This window comes from Odontesthes bonariensis, chromosome 3, assembly GCF_027942865.1.
Source record: "Odontesthes bonariensis isolate fOdoBon6 chromosome 3, fOdoBon6.hap1, whole genome shotgun sequence".
NCBI lineage: Eukaryota > Metazoa > Chordata > Actinopteri > Atheriniformes > Atherinopsidae > Odontesthes > Odontesthes bonariensis.
This window is the reverse complement of record NC_134508.1, coordinates 12,268,307-12,289,368: the sequence shown is the minus strand read 5'-3', so window position 1 is coordinate 12,289,368 and position 21,062 is coordinate 12,268,307. Positions and strand designations below refer to the sequence as shown.

General features: G+C 40.5%; 2 protein-coding genes across 3 annotated transcripts; both read left to right on the top strand.

Moving 5' to 3' along the window:
• The first annotated feature begins 1,037 nt into the window (after positions 1–1,037).
• On the top strand, positions 1,038–6,855 carry cxxc1b (CXXC finger protein 1b). The gene is made up of 14 exons (XM_075460311.1): positions 1,038–1,204; positions 2,563–2,678; positions 2,763–2,863; positions 2,959–3,095; positions 3,268–3,423; positions 3,661–3,804; positions 3,917–4,024; positions 4,151–4,329; positions 5,244–5,451; positions 5,541–5,651; positions 5,786–5,835; positions 5,925–6,021; positions 6,126–6,278; positions 6,468–6,855. Exons 1-14 carry the CDS (start codon positions 1,202–1,204, stop codon positions 6,612–6,614), a joined length of 1,710 nt encoding a protein of 569 aa, XP_075316426.1. The 5' UTR covers positions 1,038–1,201; the 3' UTR covers positions 6,615–6,855.
• A 1,920-nt stretch (positions 6,856–8,775) lies between these two features.
• mbd1b (methyl-CpG binding domain protein 1b) lies at positions 8,776–20,667 on the top strand. 2 transcript variants are annotated; one of them, XM_075460308.1, is made up of 17 exons: positions 8,776–8,884; positions 9,363–9,936; positions 10,267–10,407; positions 10,794–10,935; positions 11,025–11,305; positions 11,406–11,488; positions 12,361–12,404; positions 12,556–12,696; positions 14,230–14,310; positions 14,397–14,417; positions 14,506–14,595; positions 16,093–16,254; positions 16,353–16,532; positions 16,676–16,756; positions 16,844–16,915; positions 18,471–18,590; positions 18,684–20,667. In XM_075460308.1, exons 2-17 carry the CDS (start codon positions 9,569–9,571, stop codon positions 19,155–19,157), a joined length of 2,481 nt encoding a protein of 826 aa, XP_075316423.1. In that variant the 5' UTR covers positions 8,776–8,884; positions 9,363–9,568; the 3' UTR covers positions 19,158–20,667. The 2 variants fall into 2 exon arrangements, with proteins under 2 accessions (XP_075316423.1, XP_075316422.1); XM_075460307.1 differs by having other exon boundaries at positions 16,332–16,532.
• Positions 20,668–21,062: the final 395 nt, after the last annotated feature.

The window sequence follows — 21,062 nt, the reverse complement described above, 5'->3', positions numbered from 1 at the left end:
CATCAGGCATCTATACGAGAGGGTGAGATCTTGATTTTGCTTTCATTAATGATTCATGCCCTTAAGTCATACTCACATTACATGACAGGATGAGTGTTTTTTTTTTTAAAGCTACTTTATTTGAGGTTCTCTATTCACATGTTTGTACATGGAAATGTCATTTATAAAGCACAAAAAAAAAAAAATCAAAATGTAGCATTGTATTGTATTGTGGAAACCTGAATTAGCCAAATAAAAAGATTACCCTTCAGTGAACTTTGTGTCATTTAATTTGATGATTAAAAGTCACAATTATTTTGAACATTATGCTTCTAAATATACATTCAAGCTAAACTTGATGTGCAAAAAACACCCACGGCAAAAAAACTGAATGTTTATCTCTCCTTCTTACTATCTAGCATCATATTAGTTTGGTAGGAAACATATTTCACTTACTTCTCATGCCATATTTTATTGGTGGACAATCCAGAATGCAGCCATAATCACAGAGGCATTATTCGGTGAACTTTCGGCTGTCAGACGGAGGTATATCTGCATCCCACCACTTCTTTCACAGCCTCTCCAATCTCCCTTCTCTCTCTCTCTCCCTCTCTCTCTCTCTCTCTCTCTCTCTCTCTCTCTCTCTCTCTCTCTCTCTCTCTCTCTCTCTCTCTCTTTCAGTCGGTCAGTCACACATGTGCATATAAGAGCATGTGTGTGTGTGTAAGAACAGGAATAAAAACAAGAGTGGTCTTTGCTCTTTTAGATTGATGTTTCTTTTTAATATTATGAGGTGTATGTACACACTGACATGACTATGAATAAATCAATGCTATCATATATGTATCAGTTATACTCTAAAAATTGTTCTGCATTAGACAGTGTGGCATATTTGGTCCTTCTGTGCCGAGAAAAATAACAGTCACATTTATTTCAATAGTGTGCCGGCTGTATTTTCATCCTGTAAGAGAGGAGTTTTTTTTATAGAACAAAAACCGCCAGGTGGCAGTAGTTTAAGGTTGGTTGTCCATCTGCCACCAAAGAAGAAGAACGTAGGCCAATCATAATACAAGCAAAAATGAGCGTAGTCGATTTTGTGCGAAGTTTTATCCGAACGAATGTTAGCATAACGACGGCTGTCGAGCCACTGTACCTCTGTTTCGTATAATATTTGCCACCTATCTGCTATTGCTTTGTTAGCAAAAGATTATACAATCTTAATATGGTCAGTATGTCTTTTTTTTGTGTGAAACTTGTGATCTGGAAGAGTTAGCTAAAGTAACTGGGTTACAGAGCCGTTTACATTGGACAGGAACATGTTCTAATCCAACTTCGCTTAATGTTACGAAGTTTAGTGTTAAGTATGAGTCGCTGGTAATATTTACTTTTGAGTTGCAGCTTCTCTCTTCATTCTGGGTAACTAGTTAAGTTGGTCATCAGACTTTATTTATGTTAAGTTAGCCGATGCTAACTGCCGTTGCAGCTAACTTTAGCACATATAGCATACTTGTATGTAAACACAGCTCCTGTTCGAGGTAAACTGGATTTTCCCTTTACTTGGAATTATAGCTAGCTTTCCAATTCCCACTGTTTTGAATAATTTCTAAAAATATTTTTTTCTAAAGAACAACCCTATGCAACACTATTGTTAAACCATCATTGAAGTTGTATATGAACTGCGCATGTTGCTATCGCGGCCTTAATTATTGCTGTCAGCTCGATAGCGTTGTTGTTTTTAAGTTTGTTGTCAGTGTCCTCTGGGTTAGTTGCACCCTCTGAATGAGTAATCCCAGTTTTTGTGTCTTGTAAAAATCAGCGAAACTCCTGTGGAAGTCTTGGTATCTTTTTATAAAACATTAAAAAAAACCTGAAACAGGTTGAAGACGTGGTTTAAGAGAGGATAACGTTGATTAAAATATGATTTATACTTCTGAGGTTGTTTTGTTAACTTCATTTGTGATACCAGAAACTGGGTTGATCATGTAACGTGGTCAGGTTACCATTAAAACCAACACGAATGACCACACCTACTGTCAGACCATTTCCCACCACACTTTTCCTGTAAGCTAAGTCTATGTTTAGTATGTGAACCTTAGTATGTATTTTCATAAAGTATAGAATTTAAGGTGAAGACAGTGTTGATCACAGTAACCTAAAGATTATGGTAATGATGATAAGAGACTTTCATTATTTTATCCCATGGTATAGCATTACACAGCTCCCACTGCACCACATGAGGATGAGGTTCCCACCTGCATTGTGCAGCTTCAACACTGAGTCTTGTACAGAGGTTTTTAAACCCATGCAAGGTCCATTTTTTTGATAGACCCAATTTTAAACTGCGGTCGATGCTATCAGTGACACCTTGGTCTGTAGACATGTCGACATATTCAAGGAAGAAATTCTAAAAGCCAGCTGTTGCAGTAGCAGTTGAAAAAGCTGATTTGTTGCCGGTAGAGTGAAAAGTAGACGTGTATTTAATATGTGATTGGGACATTCACCGAGGTGGACAAATTAGGAGCAGTTGGTGGTGTTCAGCGTGACCTGGTCTGCTGTAATGCGATTTGTCGTTTGACATTTCAGGACAGTGAAATGTCTGATTTTGATTCCCTACCGGGACCTGAGACCAACCGTATGGAGGGGGAGAACGCACCACTTTACTGTATTTGTCGGAAACCAGACATCAACTGCTTCATGATGTAAGTTTACAACCAGTTAAGTGATGAGAATGCATGCGGCGGTGCTCGTACATTTGGTCATAACGTTGCTTCTCGCACTGCCAGTGGCTGTGACAACTGCAATGAGTGGTTCCACGGACACTGCATCAACATTACAGAGAAGATGGCGAAGGCAATCCAGGAGTGGTACTGCATGAAGTGCAAAGGTGAGGATGAATTCTTCTTTTGTTAACAGCAGTATTTCCTCTGTCAGGTAATTCAACAACAAGATTTTGCTTGTTTATGTGTTTTTGATCTCCAGGTGAAAACTCGTCTTTGGAAGTAAAATATAGATCAAAGAAAAACCGCGATAAGGACTCCGAGTCGGACAGAACTGACAGACAGTACAGCACCCCGAGCACTCCAGACTATAAAAGTGAGAAGAGGCGTGGATCTAAGGTAAGTTGCATTGTTACCAGCCAATAACGCCATGTAAACAAAGGGGAGGGAAGCCATACGGTTACTGCAAATACCTACGATTTAATTAAAAATGTACGAGCTTAAACTGTAGGAACTAAATTTTGTGCGTTTTGCTTTGATTGTCCAATCTGTGAATTATTTTGTTGTCTAGGTGAAGCGTTCAGTTCGTATGTGTGGGGAATGTGAGCCCTGCTTGAGGACGGAGGACTGCGCACAGTGCGACTTCTGCAAGGACATGAAGAAGTATGGAGGCCCGAACAAAATCAGACAGAAGTGCAGGTTCAGACAGTGTGAGGTTCGAGCCAGAGTAAGTCGCTTTGTCTTACCATCTCATTTCATAGTCATGTTTTATGTCGGATAGCGGCAGGACACATTACTCCATATTTAGAATATCTTTCAAAAGACGGGTTCAGAAGCACAAAAAGAGAGCTGAAAGATACATTTTTTTAAATCTTTAACTCCGTTGTGCTTCTGGTGTATTTTGTGCAGTCGCTTGTGACCGCTTCAGAAAATCTTCAACCCGCCGCGATTTGTATTTCAACAGAAAATGCTGCGTGTGAAGGATGAGGAATTCTCTTTGCGCGAAAGGAGGGAGAATTCCCGCCATAGACGGAGACGGTACTCGGACGACTACGACAGCGAGGCAGATCTCTACCTGCAGTACAAGGCCGCAGGACTTAGCAGCATGGTACGCTAACATTTTATTGAATCATAAAAACCTGCTGGGTTTGGATTGAACTCTTCATCAGGAAGTCCTAAACATTGCTGAGTGATTGATCGACTGCTCTCCTTTCACGCAGGGATGGCCCAGCGATGACGACGACGAGCCGCCTTTCAGCCCTGTCATGCGTAAGAAAGCTATAAAGGTGAAGCACGTGAAGAGACGAGAAAAGAAGTTCGAAAAGAAAGTAAGAGTTATTCACTCATTGAAACTGACATCAGAATTTAAAGTGCTGCCAGGTGTTAGCACGGTAAAGGCTGGTATCACCTATGGCAACGCCCTATATTTATTTTTTTGTCCTGTAACTATTCAGAAGGAGTCTCGTCGCCACAAGCAGAAGCAAAAGCACAAAGACAGAAACCGACACAGTGAGAGGGGGGAGTTTCGGGACAACGGGGGGCTGCGTCAGTGTCTGGGGCCAAACTGTGTTAGCGCAGCGAGAGTCAACTCTAAATACTGCTCTGAGGACTGTGGCATGAAGTTAGCAGCCAAGTAAGACCTTTCACACGTCTAACTTAGTTTTCTTCTTTAATTTGCTGCTTGAGATTTCTTTTCCTTTTTTCAGAAAACTAATGGAATTTCCTCCTTTACCTCTGCTTGGTATAAAGTATGCAGTCAAAAACGGTTGTGTTATTTCTTCTTTTTTTTTTTCTTCTTTTTAATTGATGTTTTTTCAGATGCAAAAAACTAACTGTTACATTATTACAGTTACATGGTAAGAATAGAAAACAATGTATTATTTTTCAATATCTGCCCAGTCTTTTTTTTTTTTCTTTACAAACAAACAGATAAATAAAACAAAACTACAGTCCAACAACAACATACACATCAAGCCAGACTTACAACACAAAACCTAGATCAACAAAACAACAAAAAAAAAAACACAACACCCTAGGAAGTCTTCATAGCATACATATCCTGTACCTGGAAAAAAAAACTTATTTATTTTTTTATATATATATATATATATATATATATATATATGTATGTGTGCAGAGGTAGGTAGTGTCATCCTTACATATCCAGCAGTTGGGCTAAGAATGGACCCCATACTTCATTAAATAGATCTTCCCTCCCAGCCACTCTATAGGTGACACGCTCATAGCTTGCCATTGAGCTTAGAACCTCTATCCACTCCTTAAAAGTGGACAAGATGGGAGATTTCCAGTGGCGTAAAGTTATCCTGCACCCTGTTATCACAGCTAAACGACACCATGATTTTCGGCGTTTTGACATTTGAATATTATTTGGAAGCACTCCCAAAAGACACAATGAAGGGTTTTTGCGTACCAAACATCTTATTCAAGAACAAAATGATTGCATTCCACACGTCACTAGTTTTGTCACACTCGTATAACATATGCGTGTTATTTCTTCTAAGTATCTTTGTGGCTGTCAATCCACAGCCGGATCTATGAGATTCTCCCGCAGCGTATCCAGCAGTGGCAGCAGAGTCCCTGCATCGCAGAGGAGCACGGTAAGAAGCAGCTGGAGCGCATCCGGCGGGAACAGCAGAGTGCCCGGCTGCGCCTTACCGAGATGGAGAGACGCTTCCATGAACTGGAGGGCATCATCGCCAAGGCCAAGCAGCAGGCGGTCCAGCAGGACGAGGAGGTGCCGCACACTCGTTGGTTCAAAACTGCTTTTAGCTGCATTCACTGCGAATTACATTAGTGACGGAAGAATTTCTTTTTAAATTGCAGGTGAATGAAGGTGACAGCGAGGACACAGACCTGCAGATTTTCTGTGTCTCCTGCAGTCATCCCATCAATCCAAAAGTGGCTCTGAGACATATGGAGAGGTGCTATGCAAAGGTGGTTATTTCTTTACCTTCTGTTCCCTCCACTGAGCTGAAGTTACGTTTATAATGTAGACAAAGTGAAAAACCACTTTGAAACGTGTCCACTTTAAACCCTTTTTTTAATAAATTTTTTTATGATCTCAACAGTATGAGAGTCAGACCTCCTTTGGTTCCATGTATCCCACAAGAATTGAAGGGTAGGAGAAACAAATTGCTCTTAAACTTTAGCTAAAGTTTTTTTGTCGTTGTTCAGCTGCTGTAATGCGTATGTGTTCATTTCCTGCAGTGCAACCAGACTCTTTTGTGATGTGTACAACCCCCAAAGCAAGACGTATTGCAAAAGGCTTCAGGTTTTGTGTCCAGAGCATTCCAGAGATCCCAAGGTCGGTGTTATACCCCCATTAGCCAATTTCCAGCATAATTCTGTGGCTCATAAAAAAAATAGCCCACTTGTTGAGCCTGTATAATGTTTTGTTTTGGTGTCTAGATCTCAGTAGATGAGGTGTGTGGATGCCCTCTTGTGAAGAATGTGTTTGAGCTGACAGGGGACTATTGCAGAGTCTCTAAAAGAAAGTGCAACAAACATTACAACTGGGAAAAGCTGAGGAGAGCTGAGGTGGACTTGGAGCGAGTCAGGGTGGTGAGTCAAACTTAATGACTGCTGCAGCAGTTTGCTCATTTGAAACATTAAAGGAAAATCTCTAACTCATACAATGTTTTCATTGGTTCCCTTCTGTTCCAAACTAATACATCTTTGTCCTTCAGCCACCGTGAGTAAGTTGGATGCAAAATAGCAAATTCAAACTTATTTTTTTCCTTTGGGACACAGTGGTACAAGCTGGACGAGCTCTTTGAACAGGAGCGAAATGTCAGGACTGCCATGACCAACAGAGCTGGTCTGCTTGCTCTGATGTTGCACCAAACTATTCAGCACGACCCCGTGACGACTGATCTTCGTAGCAACAAGGATAGGTAGTCCAACCAATCTGCTTCAGTTCTTGGATCAGATCACTGCATTTACCAGGAGATTGTAGTGCGACGGATGTAAACTTCTAGATTGTTAACTTCTTTGATGAAAACTGAGTGGATAATGACTTTCAAATGTGTGTATGGTAATATATATTATATTTTCTTAAAGCTGTGTGCAAACACTGCTGACTGGAAAAACTGCTGTTTTTGGTATGCGCACTATGAATAAACACCTTAAATATGCTGCAGATGAAGTGTGTGTGTGTGTGCGTGCACAAGCTGTATCATTTACTCCATTATGTCCATTCCTTTCTGATCTGTGATATTAGTGCTTACTCTGAAATGCATCTAAATCACAAAAATATCTGTAATTAATAAAGTTTTGTCACTGTACGTTATTAAACTAAAATGCGGACATTCGGATTTATTTTCATTGTCAAATGTTGGAGTTTTGGGATCATTTGAAAATGAGAAAGCTAACAAAACATGATGAAACCTTTGGAAGTTTTTCTGTGCCATCAGAGTTTGAATACGAATTTCTAATATCGAATTTTTACAGCATCAAAATCAGACTTAATTTGAAAAACCAACAGTGTAAAAAAAAATTCAACTTCAAAAAATTCAGTGGAAAAAGAACCAGACTCAACATCCGGTTAAACAGGGAGAAGCAATCGATCCCTGTCTCAATTCATCAGATCAGCTCAATGGATATTAGTAATATCTATTACTCAATTTTATTAACACAAATGGCAAATAAAGTAAACTCACTCACTGAAGCACCATCACCCGCGTTGGTGGACATGGCTGATCTGTCCAATGGAGCGTAACTTGATTGGCTGCCGTTGGATGAATTGAGACAGGGATCTATTGCTTCTCCCTGTTTACCCGGATGTTGAGTCTGGTTCTTTTTCCACTGAATTTTTTGGAAGTTGAATTTTTTTTCTACACTGTTGGTTTTTCAAATTCAAAGTCTGATTTTGATGCTGTAAAAATTTGATATTAGGAATTCAAATTCAAACTCTGGCACAGAAAAACTTCCATAGAAACCTGCCCTCTGCTCTGATGAGAAAGCAGCATTTATGGTGATGTCTATTAGTTGAAACATAGCTGTTGATTGAGGGTTTTGAAACAATGTAGGAAAAGTTCAAAGCTATCTTGTCTGAGCAAAAAACCTCCACTTAAGTAACATTTGGTTCACCAAATGTATATCTTACGAATTTTTGATGTTTTAATCTTGCCTTTTAACAACATTTTTATTTTAATGAAGTGATGAATAGAGATACTTAAACAAAAACTAATCTGCCAACCATATTTATTTCCTCTGTGTTCCTTTTGGTTTGGAAATGTATTCAGATTAGGTGATATTTACGAGACCCTGCGACCCTGAGTTGGATTGGGTGGCAATAGAAAATGGATGAAGGGATGGATGATATTTAAGAGAGACCCCATATGCATAATATTTGCACTTAAGCTTCAGACACTGCAGAAAACTTAAAGCACGAGAAATAATGATCATAATTAAAGTATTCAATTTGGATTGTTAAATCACAATTACAATTGACAATCTCTTATTAATCCATTGAGCTTTAGTGTCCCTTAGAAAAATATTTCCATCTTCTCAGACCTATTCTCCCATTTTTAGGATGTATTATCTGGACACTCCAGTTTATCCATTAAACTGTGATGGAGTTCAGACATTTAAAAGGACACCTTCCGCGGACGCATCACCGCAAAACGGATGGGCACGATCAAAGAAGACGTAGTCGGGATAAGAGAGTTCTCCCCCTCTTCCTCGTATGTAGTGAGAAGACGAGCCAAATTATCCGTTTGTTATGAGTGTACTTTTTTTCTTCCAACATAATTCTTAAAAAAAGGTATGTTTGAGCTAACCCAGTGTACAATACATGTGGATAAAGCTTGGCGACATTAGAAACTTTACAAATACTTTTAAAACACCTGGAAATTGAATTGTTACATTGGTAGAGCTTCAATAAAAAGTCTAAAATCTTATATATCGATTTGTAATGTTCTGAGAGATAAATAGTGAATATATTAGTCCAAACGGGTATTTTACTTTAGTAGCATTATGCTTTTAGACGAGGGGACACGACCCAGTCGGATATATATTTGACGTTCTTTCGTCTTTGGCTGCTCGACCGTTTTCGTTGGTCGTGCTAGATGCATGGTAGAAATCCAGCGTAGCCCTGTCTCATAAAGTGAAAAAGACCTTCCTATTGTTATCAGAGTGCAAAGCATCTGGAAAATCTCAGCCGAAAGGTGTGTGTTTTCGTTGCCACAAACGTTTTCTATATTGTAAAAACAACAAAAAAGGTCGTAACTCCGGAATGATATCAGATTATCAGCATAGCGTCTTCCTAGTAAGGGTGCTAAAGCTAGCGGAGGCTAACGTCATCCCCGACATGAGTGAATGTTTGATCCATCTAACACTTTGCTAATATTGCGTGATGTGTCGCTAAACTATAGGCTAGTAATTTGCATGCAATGATAATTAAAAATTGAAGCTTTTCAGCATTAACGCCACTTTTGGCAGTTGAGAGTAACCTGTGTGGCTAACGTGGCTAACAACAATTACATTCCAGTGCTAGCTAATTAATCGTTGATATTTTGTAGTCTTATGCCCAAACAAACTCTACGGAAATGCAGCAGTCAAGTTCGGTTAACTGTTACTTTTATGGGGATACGATGTACTTGATATCTTTTCATTAGTGACATTCTCTTCCTTTTACCCCCCCAGGTTTTGTCAGAGGACACTGAGCAGCTGACACCGAACTGACTGTTAAACCGCCCTCCCAGTGTCTCTGAGGCCAGGTTCAAGTGGTTAAACCGAAGGGCAGCGTGAAAAGACACCACTTTAAATAAGATGCATGTCCTATTGTAGAAGTTAACTTATTTTTCTGCAGGAAAACACTTTAAACATCTGAAGCGTCACCTGGAGCATAAATGAACCAGGACGCCGTTGAGAGTCAGACCCCTGGCAGTGAGCCTGTGGAGGAAAATGTGCAAGAAAACACTGAGAAGGAGAGTCCCCAAACAGGAAAGCCCTCTGAGGAAGCACCAATGCCCTCAGATGAGACAAAAGAAAACCCCAGCCCTTACCCCGAGGTAGCCATCCTGGCAGATGTGAAAGAGGAGGTTAGGGCTGCTGGTGGCGAGCCTCTAATTGACTGGTTTGAGCCCCTTGAAGACGACGACTACGATGATGCCCTCAGCCCAGACAGAAACGATCCAGAGGAAGAAAGTGTGGCAGGAGAAAGTGAAAAGAGTGAAAGCGTTGGAGGCAGTGAGAAGCCCTTCAAAAGGCTCTATAAGTAGGTGGAATAATGTTGTTTTACTTCCATCTGTGGTCATGCTTTGTGATGCACTGCTTTTTCCTCAATATGTTGGTTCTCAGCAAATCAGTGACATTTTATATTGTAATCCTGTCATGAGCATCGTTGTGTCTAGAATGGATTTTGATGTTTAAATTCATCTTCAAAGCGCAGGAGTGGAATTATTATGCATGGAACTAAAAGACCGTAATGATCCACGTATGCCAAGATGTCTATATTAGTCTTCTGACTCAGCGGAGCAAGATCATTTATTATTATTTATCATTATTCAGTATTTTCAGATATTTATCTCCCATCTTTTGATTTTAGCCTGAATGTGCCTCGCCGTAAGCGATCACACCCTGATGAGGGATGGGTCGAGTGGCCCGATCTTGGAGGAGGTTGGAAACGCAAAGAGGTTGTACGACGTTCAGGGTCGAGCATTGGCCAGAAGGATGTGTATTACCTCAGGTAAGTACTGCCAGGTTGAAAGAATTTCCTCTGCTCTGCTCAGGTGGATCAACATAATTGCTTATCGTTTTTATTTAGCTGTTTGATTATTAATGAAATGATCTCATTTCAGGCAAAATTTGAGCATTTTTCTCTAAATATCCAAATGTTTGACAATTTTCCACATTGTTCTCTTTATATGATTGCGGTTCATGAAAATTTAGTGTCTGCTACTCGTCAAACACACAAAAAGAAATGTGTGAAGCGATGGGCGTTTTTCTTCTGGCTTTTTCACTGTTATAAAGACCAAGCAATTGATGAATCAAAAAGGTCTATTCAACAGATGAAGCGGTAATGGAAACATTTACCTGCAACTTGTTTTTAGTGGTTGTAATTGTTCTTCGCAGTCCGCGGGGTGATCGGGTGAGAAGCAGAGTAGAACTAGCAACAGTGCTCCAAGGACACCTTGATTTGTCAAACTTTGAATATAAAACTGGCAAGTTCTACGAAGGGGAAGGACTGCCAATAAGAGTTCGAGCTAGAGTAAAGGTATAGTATTATGGTAATTAAAACGTTTGACAGTTTTGGGGCCTGTATTGCAGTCAGTCACATCGTGGTTTGTGTTTTTTGACCTTTAGAGGAGGCCGCGAGATCGTTCCTCCTCAGAGTCCAGTTGGCTGGAGAGAGGGGAGGGGGCCGAGACTCCTGACTCCCACCACAGGCTCACCCCAAACTCTGGGCCCAGAAATGTCAACTACAACCAAACGAGCGTCTCTTTAAACAGCTCAATGGGAGCCTCAAGACAAAGCTATCGTGCTGAAGATCCACTTGCGGAGGATAGGATTAGACTTCCTTTCCCCTCCTCGTCTCGGTCGCTTCCTTCCATAAATGGAGAATTTGGGTTAGAAGAGGGCACTCTGTGAGTCCATCATTTTCTCATCTTGCATGATATTTAACGTAATCTTTAAAACTCTTGCTGTATTTAGCAGCACCCTGTAATTAACCCTGTTTTTCTGCAGGGTCTGTGCCAAGTGTGGTATTTCCTTCACAGGTACATGGTATGACAAACAGAGGAAGAGGCCCTGCTGTCCAAACTGCTGGGGTATGTCTGCCCACAGAGGCAACGCTGCGTCTAAGATGAAAGCTACAAAGTAGTGCTGTGCGATATTACGATACATGTCGTAGTGCGATATAGAAATGTCTACCATACGATGTAGCCTTCTATTGTTTATATCGTTGTTTTTTTTTTTTTTTAAATGAAAATTTCACATTGTATGAACAATGAATGAAGGCTAAATGTAACTGCAGCAACGCTACCACTTAGCGGTAGCATTTTTACATCACCCGCAAAGACTCATTTACTGCAGTGCTAAGGGAGCATGCGTGGATACAAACAACAACATCACAGGGGCGGAGAGCTGGGCGGAGAGTACGATGGAAAACACAATGGAAACAGAACCCAGGGGAGGAAGTAGTGCCGAAAAGAGGGAACCGGAATTCCATAGTGTGGTTTTGGTTTGGATTTAAAAAGTCAGACACCGACCAGACAACGGTAATTTGCAAAACATGCCGCCAACAAGTCGTTACTAGCGATTCGAACACGTCTAATCTGTTCTATCACTTAAAGACACGACATGAAGAACAGTACAGAGAAGATGCGACAAACTACCTCCAAACCACAAACGAAGAAAAAAACACACCAAACGAGCCTGAACGAATCGTTGACCAAAGGCATCCCCTATGACAAGCAGTCCCGCAGACACCGAGAAATCCCAGACGCCTTTCAGAAATTGCCATTCATTTCATATACATGTATATATAATTTTAAGAAAAAATACTATTTCTGGATATATATCGTTATCGCGATATAAAATGACCTTCATCGGGATACAATATTTTGTCCATGTCGCACAGCACTACTACAAAGTAACACCTTTTTTAATAGTTACCGTTTGCTTCTTTTTAAAATTCTAGCGGCGTCCAAGACAAAAGAGCATCCGATGATCCGTTTCAGGAAGGTAAAGTATCGTCTGTCAGCAAGCTGCAGCCCCAAAGCGCCGCATCTGGCTGCAAATATTCAGACTGCGATACCGCTGTCTCAATGCATCATAACACACAAACGTTTCATCAAATGAAAAGCCTCTCTCATTTTGTTTACGTCGATGCTAGTGGATTCCCTGTGGTCAGTGTGTGGGATGTCACAACACGGTCAACTGTGGACAGTGTGCTAACTGCAAGCATGGACTACAGAGTCCGGAGACCAGGAAACGCATATGTCGGAAACGCAGATGTATATGTCCTATTCGCAAGGTCAGCTGATGATGATGATGATGATGATGATGCATGCACTTAAAGGAGAACTGCGGTATTTTCAACATTAAGCCTCTTTTCTGCGTCGTCTGCAATGTTTTAGAACCCCCCTCACCGCTTGTTTGATGTTTACTGCTGTCTCCGGTATTTGCCTAATTTTGATTCTTCTCAACCTGCTTCAGAATGGCAAGTCATGCGCATGTCTAGAAAGGTCCGTAAAAGCACAATTAACGTCCGTTTTCAAAATTATCAACTCACCGGAGTGGTTACTGGTGTGCACTGGTAATCCATATCAAATTTCGTGGCGAAAAGTTGCTTCTGTCGTGCTTTATTTGACATTTTGTACTGGATGTTCGTTGATATTACTCCGCCACCGCGAAGAAAATAGTTTGAGCATGAACGAGCTGCCAAATTATTACTAAAATTATTATTGCACTGGTAAACCATATCAAATTTCGTTGCGAAAAGTTGCTTCTGTCGTGTTTTATTTGGCAGCTCGTTCATGCTCAAACTATTTTCTTAGCCACCTCACAGCCGTGGATAAACTTCCGCTAAGCAGTTGAATCTGACTTGCTATACTCCAAACCACTTAGAATAGAATAGAATACAACTACTTTATTCATCCCAGCTGGGAAATTGCTTTGCAGTCGCAGCGTACAGACAGTAAAAATAAAACAAGATAAGAATAAGAACAAGAATAAAATAAACTTACTTGATGGTTTCGGTGACGGAGTAATATCAACGAACATCCAGTCTTCAATAGAACTCAATGGGATTTACAAAATGTCAAATAAAACACGACAGAAGCAACTTTTCGCAACGAAATTTGATATGGATTACCAGTGCACACCAGTAACCACTCCGGTGAGTTGATGATTTTGAAAACGGACGTTTATGGTGCTTTTACGGACCTTTTTGGACATGCACATGACTTGCCATTCTGAAGCAGGTTGAGAAGAATCTAAATTAGGCAAATACCGGAGACAGCAGTAAACATCAAAAAAGCGGTGAGGGGGGTTCTAAAACATTGCAAACGACTCAGAAAAGAGGCTTAAAGCTGCCGTCGGCAACTTTTTTTTAGTCATATTAGCTTGAACTGTCATGGGATTCTGGAAGTAGAATATTAAATAGGCTGTTTAGGAAAAATCCCGAATTCTGTAGCTCCCTCTGAAGCCTGTAATCGTGCTCGCAAAAATCGAGCGCTCCCGGTTGTTACGTTAGGTTTATTATTGATCTATTATCTGAGCAGAACAGTCACCAACCATGTCTTCCATGCTGAGCGTGAGTCTGCCCCCAGCTTGTGTGCGCGCACACTGGTGTGAACTCACGTGCACAACCTCGTCCACAGAGGGGGAGGGACCTGAAAGTTGTATCAGTTTGAATTTTCCGACTTTAGACTCGGAATTTTGAAAACCTGCCGACGGCAGCTTTAATGTTGAAAATACCGCAGTTCTCCTTTATGTCGATTTAGTCTTGTTTTTCTTACTTTTACATCATTCGTATTTTTTTCTTTTTTTGTGTCATTTCCATCAGAGTCCTGGAAGTGGAAGCTTCATGCACCAGAAGCCTTACGTAGATGTTCCTGAAACATATGACGACAACCTGAGTTTCCAGGTAATAAAGCCTTCACAGTCACCTCCACTCAATATTTGACTTTCATTGCCTTTTCAGTTTCCTAATTTCTTCTTATCATTTTCCAGAATGAAGTCACTGACTCGCAGGTAACACTTTTGTGATATTGCCGTATTTGTTGAACTCAACACTGAGTTTCACGTCTTTCCATGTAAAGAATGTCTTTTCCCCGCGTAGCACCCAAGTCTCAAAAGCAGTGATACGGAGAACTTCTCAGTCAACGTGGACCTCGATGAGGACGACATGTCGACTGACGACGATGATGATGTGAGGTTTTATTTGTTTGTTACTTTTTCTTCCTTCAACCTGCAGTCTTGCTGATGTTATTTCCTGCTGAAATACCCAGAGAACCCCTTCAGGTTTGAATAGTCTGAAGCCATTTTGAGACTCGAGCATCAAAGATTTTCAGGAGAATGTGAGGGAAATTTGATCTGGAGTTTTTCTCAAGTAACCCCTCCTATTTATTATTTGTTTTTTTTTTCCCAAGGATCCAGACTGTCTCGTAATCTTTAAAGTGGTCTTGAGCAATATGTTCCCAGGCTTTCTAATGGTCTTTCAAAGTGTTTCTTAAGACATTTTTCACTCATTTTCAGACCAGTCCTTGTGCCTGACCATTTTCAGAAGAGTTATGAGCTTAAAAAGGTCCCTAACTCAACGGATGAACCAGTAATGTGTCTCAACCTAACCAACAACTTAGCAAATGACCTATTTTAAGTAGTATCTTTAGGCACATTGTTACCAGTAGACTGTTGCAAAGACAAAGACATTCTTCCCATTTGGCTGCATCTATGAAAAATACCAAAGACTGCATAGTCTGACAGACATAAAAATGCAGTTTTTGCATTAACAAGGTTATTCCCAAAGGCTTCTGATGGTGTGCAATGGTTCCTTAAGAAAAATAATGGGTTAGGGGAGCAGATGAACAGTATCTGAAAGTGTTGTCCTTAAGAAATGGGAGGAAGTCCAGCAAAGACCCGATACAGGACCTCAGAGATGCATCTGGACCTTCAGTTGATCCATCAGCCTCGTCAGAAACGGTTCCAATGGAAGGGTGGAAGGGAAACAGTTAGAAAAGGCTGAACTATGCCAAATGACACAAGAAGTGGACTGAAAATCAGTGGCAACAGGTCTTAATGGAGGGATGAATCCTATTGAAGCAGTGTGGGATCATGTTTACAGGGAACGGAAAAAAACGCAGCCAACATTCAAAGAAGAGCTTTGGAATGTCCTTCAAGAAGCCTGGAGAACTATTCCTGAAAACTACTTAAAGAAATGACAGAAAGCTCGTCTCAGAGAGTTCATTAGAATTGTACAAACTCTGTATTTAACATATATGCTGTATATCCATTTCTGTTTGCATGTTCCCTTTTTTCCCCCCCTGTTTTCCTGGCTCATTGAAAAGAAATGAGGGGTGGCTAAAGACTTTTGTAGTTCTTTATGTACTACTTGTTTTCAAAAGGATTCATCTGCATCCTGCAAGATCTCAAAATTTCAATAGCTTGTAGTAGCAAACATGCCTAGAAGAGGAAATTGGTCTTGTTCTCTACCGATTTCAAAATGGTAAATGAGCTAAATGTTGTCAGTTGTCCTTAGAAAGCTTTTCTCTACCTGTGTTACACCTTTTGTATTGTGGGTAACGTGACAGCGGAAACCCGTTTACCACAGATCTTATTCTGACAAAATAATGCAATAATTGATTTTTTTTATTTTTTTTTATTTTGTTTTTCTCTTTTTCTTTTTTGCCCTATTATTCTTGATTTTTAGTGGCATAAGAAGCGGAAGCGGCGTTCCTGTGGGGAGTGCAAGGCCTGTCTCTGCAGGAAAGACTGCGGCACGTGCGATTTCTGTATAGACAAACCTAAGTTTGGAGGCAGTAACAAAAAGAGGCAGAAGTGTCGTTTACGACAGTGTCAGCGACAGGCAATGGTAACAGTCTCTGGTTTTAGTGATGTATTTGTTGGGTTTTGTTTCATGATTTATGTCACATTTTTGGTTGTAAACAGTCCTGTGCTTATATTTGGCAGAGACATTTGTTGCCCTTCCAGATGGGACTAAGCGAGTATGGGACGGACAGTACAATGATTCCAGGCAGGCCCAGACCTTACTACACATACAGTCGAAAGTCAAGTTTTAAGAAACTTAGAGGACAGCAGTTTGGGTTGGATTTTACTGATGACGATGATGATGACAGTAATTTACAACCAGTGAGTGGTCAAGAACTTTTGTTCCAAACTAACTTTCTTCTTTGCCTTTTAGTGTTTGTTTTTGGAATAACACCTCATCACATTTTATAATTCAGTAAGGACTCTTGGCCTCTTTTAGCCTCACTCATGTCTTAATGTCTTAGATGAGTTGGAGCACCGAGTCTCCAAGAGGGACCAAACACTCCTTTGATGTGAATGTCAGAAACCACCGATCATCTATGCAGGTTTCCTTTTTTTTTTAAGTAGATGCTTTTGACATCTAAAAGTTCTCTAAACCAAACAGAATATCAATTGAATTTGTCTTTCAACAGTTGAATCACTCAGATTTTGGGGTGCGGAATGGACTCCTTGATCGAGTCCCTCACATCAACCATAACCACGCAGTGAGTTCACATTCTTCTGCCTTATCTCTTCTGCATCAGACTAAAGATGTGACGCATACGTTGTCTTTTCAAAGTTTGGGAGCCTTTTGCTTTAACGACTAAACAGCTCTGAATGTTTTGTATATAATTAGTTGGATTTTTCTGGCTGACCATACAAATTCTAGCCGCTTCGTGCCTAACCGTAGCATGAACTCGGACCAATAAAGAACGGCCTTGGCCTTGCATTTAGACCTCCACTCACAAATGAGGAGTTTTGGAAAAACCTAAGTGAAAATACTGTTTGAAAGAGGGAATTATTCAACCACTTTTCAACTTCAGACATTTTGATCAGATGGCAAAAGGTGATCTTCAAAGATATTTATCAATACTTCAGCAGTCGGGTGACTTCTACTAGTATAGTAATGGTGTGTTACTGAAGGAATACGGTCTGTAAAGCAAAAAATAACCTTCTAGTAAAAAAAATCATCTTTGCGAGGGGGTATTTGTACCCAGTAACTACTCAGGAATGTACTCATGAATGAAATAACGTGCTGTCCGGAGGAATCTTAGACTGGCTTGACTTTTGAGACTTTGTAGTCTGTCTAACTGGATAATCTATGCCACAGCACAGTCCAGCTGGTGTCAGCAGGGGATGTGCTATAAAACTGTTCTGTTTTTTCTTGTGGGTCTAAAATACTCAGTTGGAGTAGCAGTAGGCGCTGTCGTAGTACTTGTAGAAGTTTAATAGTAGTGCCGGCGAGCAGACGAGTTTTTGTTGGAGTTGTAATGGCAACAGTAGAATCCCAATCAAAAGATGTGTAATGTGATGTGTTTTTCTTCCTTCATCCCCAACACATTCATACCACTTCTATTTGTACAGCAAACAAAAGGAATTGTTGCTTGAACAAAGCTTTAACTGACTGCTTTTTTTCCTCTTTAAATCTTTAAAACAAAGTCTCAAAAGTCCCCCTGTTGAGCGGGTTTCTGCACTTGTTGCTGCCCTGTTCTCAAGGGGATCACATATATGCAAGCAGCAACAGCATGCCCACCCAGCAACATGCACTTCTGCTCATGAGTACGGTCCTGGTTACTGGTTTCCATGCATGTGGCTTCTTAGACTAAATACTTTAGAATGCGTATTTAGAAAGAGCATTTCAGTCGGGGAATGCAACTTTTCCAGTAGGCCTGTGGGGTTAGTTTGAACTGCATCAGTCACTTGGAGGCAGTGTAATCCATAAAAGTGAAGCTATACTGGTATAATGTGCTCCAAATCTCTGACATGAATGTCTGCAGTCGAGTTACGGTATGGATTACGCAAGAAGAATGTTGAATATTATGTTCATCGTGAGTTCAACTGTGTTATATAACTGAAGAGCTAAATGAGAGAAATACTCTTGAGTGTGCAAAACAAGCTGAAGAAGAGACGTTACACTCATTTAAAGTCAGTGATAGCTGCATGCAGAGCTGATGTGATTCAGTATTATGCAAGCGAGATTCAGTCTCGGTTAATTTTTCCCTTAATGTACTGTAGTGAGATATTTTTGAATGTGCACAAGTTCACCTTTTGTTAATGTAGGACCAGCAAAGCCAATGGGAGACAGAGAGATTGCACAGACACAGAGATGGTCCAAGGCAGGTTGAGGAAGAGGAGGAAGAGGAGGAGGAGGAGGAGGAGGAGGAAGAAGAGTTCCCAATGGTGAGCGTCGAGTTGAAACTTTTTTTTTGTCTTGGCCTTCCGAATAACCCCACATAATCCTGTCTTATGTTTTCATCCTCATGTTATCTGTAGATTACACAGATCTTCAGTTTGGCTGAAAACCCAACTGGAAGTGGGACAGATGTAGACAACCTGCTCATGAAACTACTGCACTCTTTACGCTCCTCTGCACTGCCAATCCTTTGGTATGCTATAATGGTGGAAGGCCCACAGCTGCAGCTCATCCAGTGTTCGAAGCAGTCCAACATGGCCGACACCGTGGTGCTGATCGACCCCGGCTTCTGCTATCAGGTCGCTGTCCAAAAGCAGCCGCTGCTCCCCACCCACCCGCTGTATGACAGCTACCCGGCCCATTTGACCTCCGTGACAGAGGTTGTCAATCTGCTGTTGGGCCTGGAGAAGTACATTGTGTGCCACGGACTTCCCCCTAACGAGTCGTTTTGTCCCCGCGGCCCGGTCATACTGGAGCGGGCTTCAACGTGTGATTTCTTAGTCAAAAAGAACGAGAGTGTCTGCGCCAACTGCAGATTACTGCAGCAAATTTAAACTCCACACGGAGATTAAAAGGAAAAAAAATTGTGACCAAGATGGAGACCACCGATTTCTCTGGTGCACCTTTGTGCCATTTTTCTTTTGTTTTTCCCAATGGTGATAATATATATTATTAGACAGACTTACCTCTGGACTGTAATAATATGATACGCTCATCTGAAGATTCACCAAAGGCATTCCAGGAGATGTACGAATACATCTAGGCTTGTTTTTCATGCTGGTGTAGGGCTTTTTTAAGTGATTGTTTGGGTGAGCGTGGTCAATTGAACCCTCTGTGTGTTAGTGTCCTGTTGGTTGATCTAATTTTCCTTCCTGAAGAATGTCCCTCACCCCCCCCCCTCACCCTTATTACAAATTGTAGGAATCATTTGACCTCAAACTTTGTTTTGTAACTCTAAATAAAACTACACTGTCACCAGCAACATTGTTCGCCACATTGTCAGGCTAACTGTATAATGTGCATCTTATTTAATTGAGTTAGAATCTTTTTTTTGGGAACAAAATAACTCTTCTGTTTGCATCTTGGCCAATTTTGACATTTTGTAGTAATTTCTATGATTACGTCCTGTTGCACTTAGTGTGTCCTTACATGTAGCACTACTTTCATTCTGTTCCTTTGGCAACAGTTTGTGTCCTTTCTAAAAGATTTTTTTTTTTTTTTTAAATGGTCTACTAACCTAATTTTCATTCTTTCCACTGCGTGGAGATAAATGAAGACGGTGAAATGAATCAAGACATCAGCGCTCAGAAAAATGATAATCAGCAGATCGTGATCAGTGGCCCTTTTTCAAATGATTTAGTAGCTCTTCAAAAAAAACAAACACTACCTCTTCATGCTAATGACTCGACAGGGGCCATTATGAAAGTGAAACACTTTTTAAAGTACTGTAAATAAAACCCAGTAAAGCTATTCTGTTGTTACATTTGAGAGGGAAAAGAAGATGATGATGATGAACATACCCAGTCAAAATTCTGTAAAGTCAAAACCCGAGAAAGAGATCAGAATTTGGAGCACGTTTTTTTTTTTTTTTTTGCGGCAGATGCTGTCTCACGAAGCAACATTTGTCTGTGAAGAGAGCACATTTCCTTGGTGTACGCCTGTAGAATGTATTTTCCAGAGTTATATCTTCAAATGAAAGTGATGTTGTTGTCCAAAGTCATCGCACAGATGATGCTGTTTATTAGTTTCATAGAAGTGTGTTGAACCTCTGTAGACCATCCTCCCATTTCTATTCCTGAGTAGAATAATACTTGGTATTTAATACGTTTTCTAAGCTTTTGATGCCCCCCCCCTAATTGTATGATCATTCAGATTTTCTCCCATCCCTTTCCTTTGGGATGTTTTTGAAATAACTCAGTGACTTTTGACAATGTGAAACTTTATGCATTCTGGACATATGTAAGTATTTTTGTTAACTTGTTTTCTTTAAGTCACTGTGCATAATTTATGCTTTCAAATACTATTGTCGGTTAGTCTTTGAATTAAAGTTTATTTGAAGAGTGGGCTAAGGGTTTCCCATATTTTGGTTTTCTGGAAAACAATATTTAGCTAATATGTGAGAGACATTAGAAGCTACTGGCTCAAAATGTGTTAGCCACTATGAAGTCAGTGCTTACATCATTGATTTGTATTATCAACCGTTTCTGAAAACTACAGCTTATACCTTTAAACTAAATTTGGGACTCCGGTTTGTGATGGTGAGCTTTCCTTTATTTGTGGTGTATACACCGTTTTCTTGGGTCAGTCGCGTCCTTGAGCAGCCGTTTGAACAGAGACGCGTTTGGACCTTTCGACTGCACGACTCCCCTGCGTCTACACGGAATATTTTTCATTTGCATCGATTTCAGTGCTCACGTATGTTCTATTTTCAGAGTGCGATATGTTCTCTGGGCGCGTGC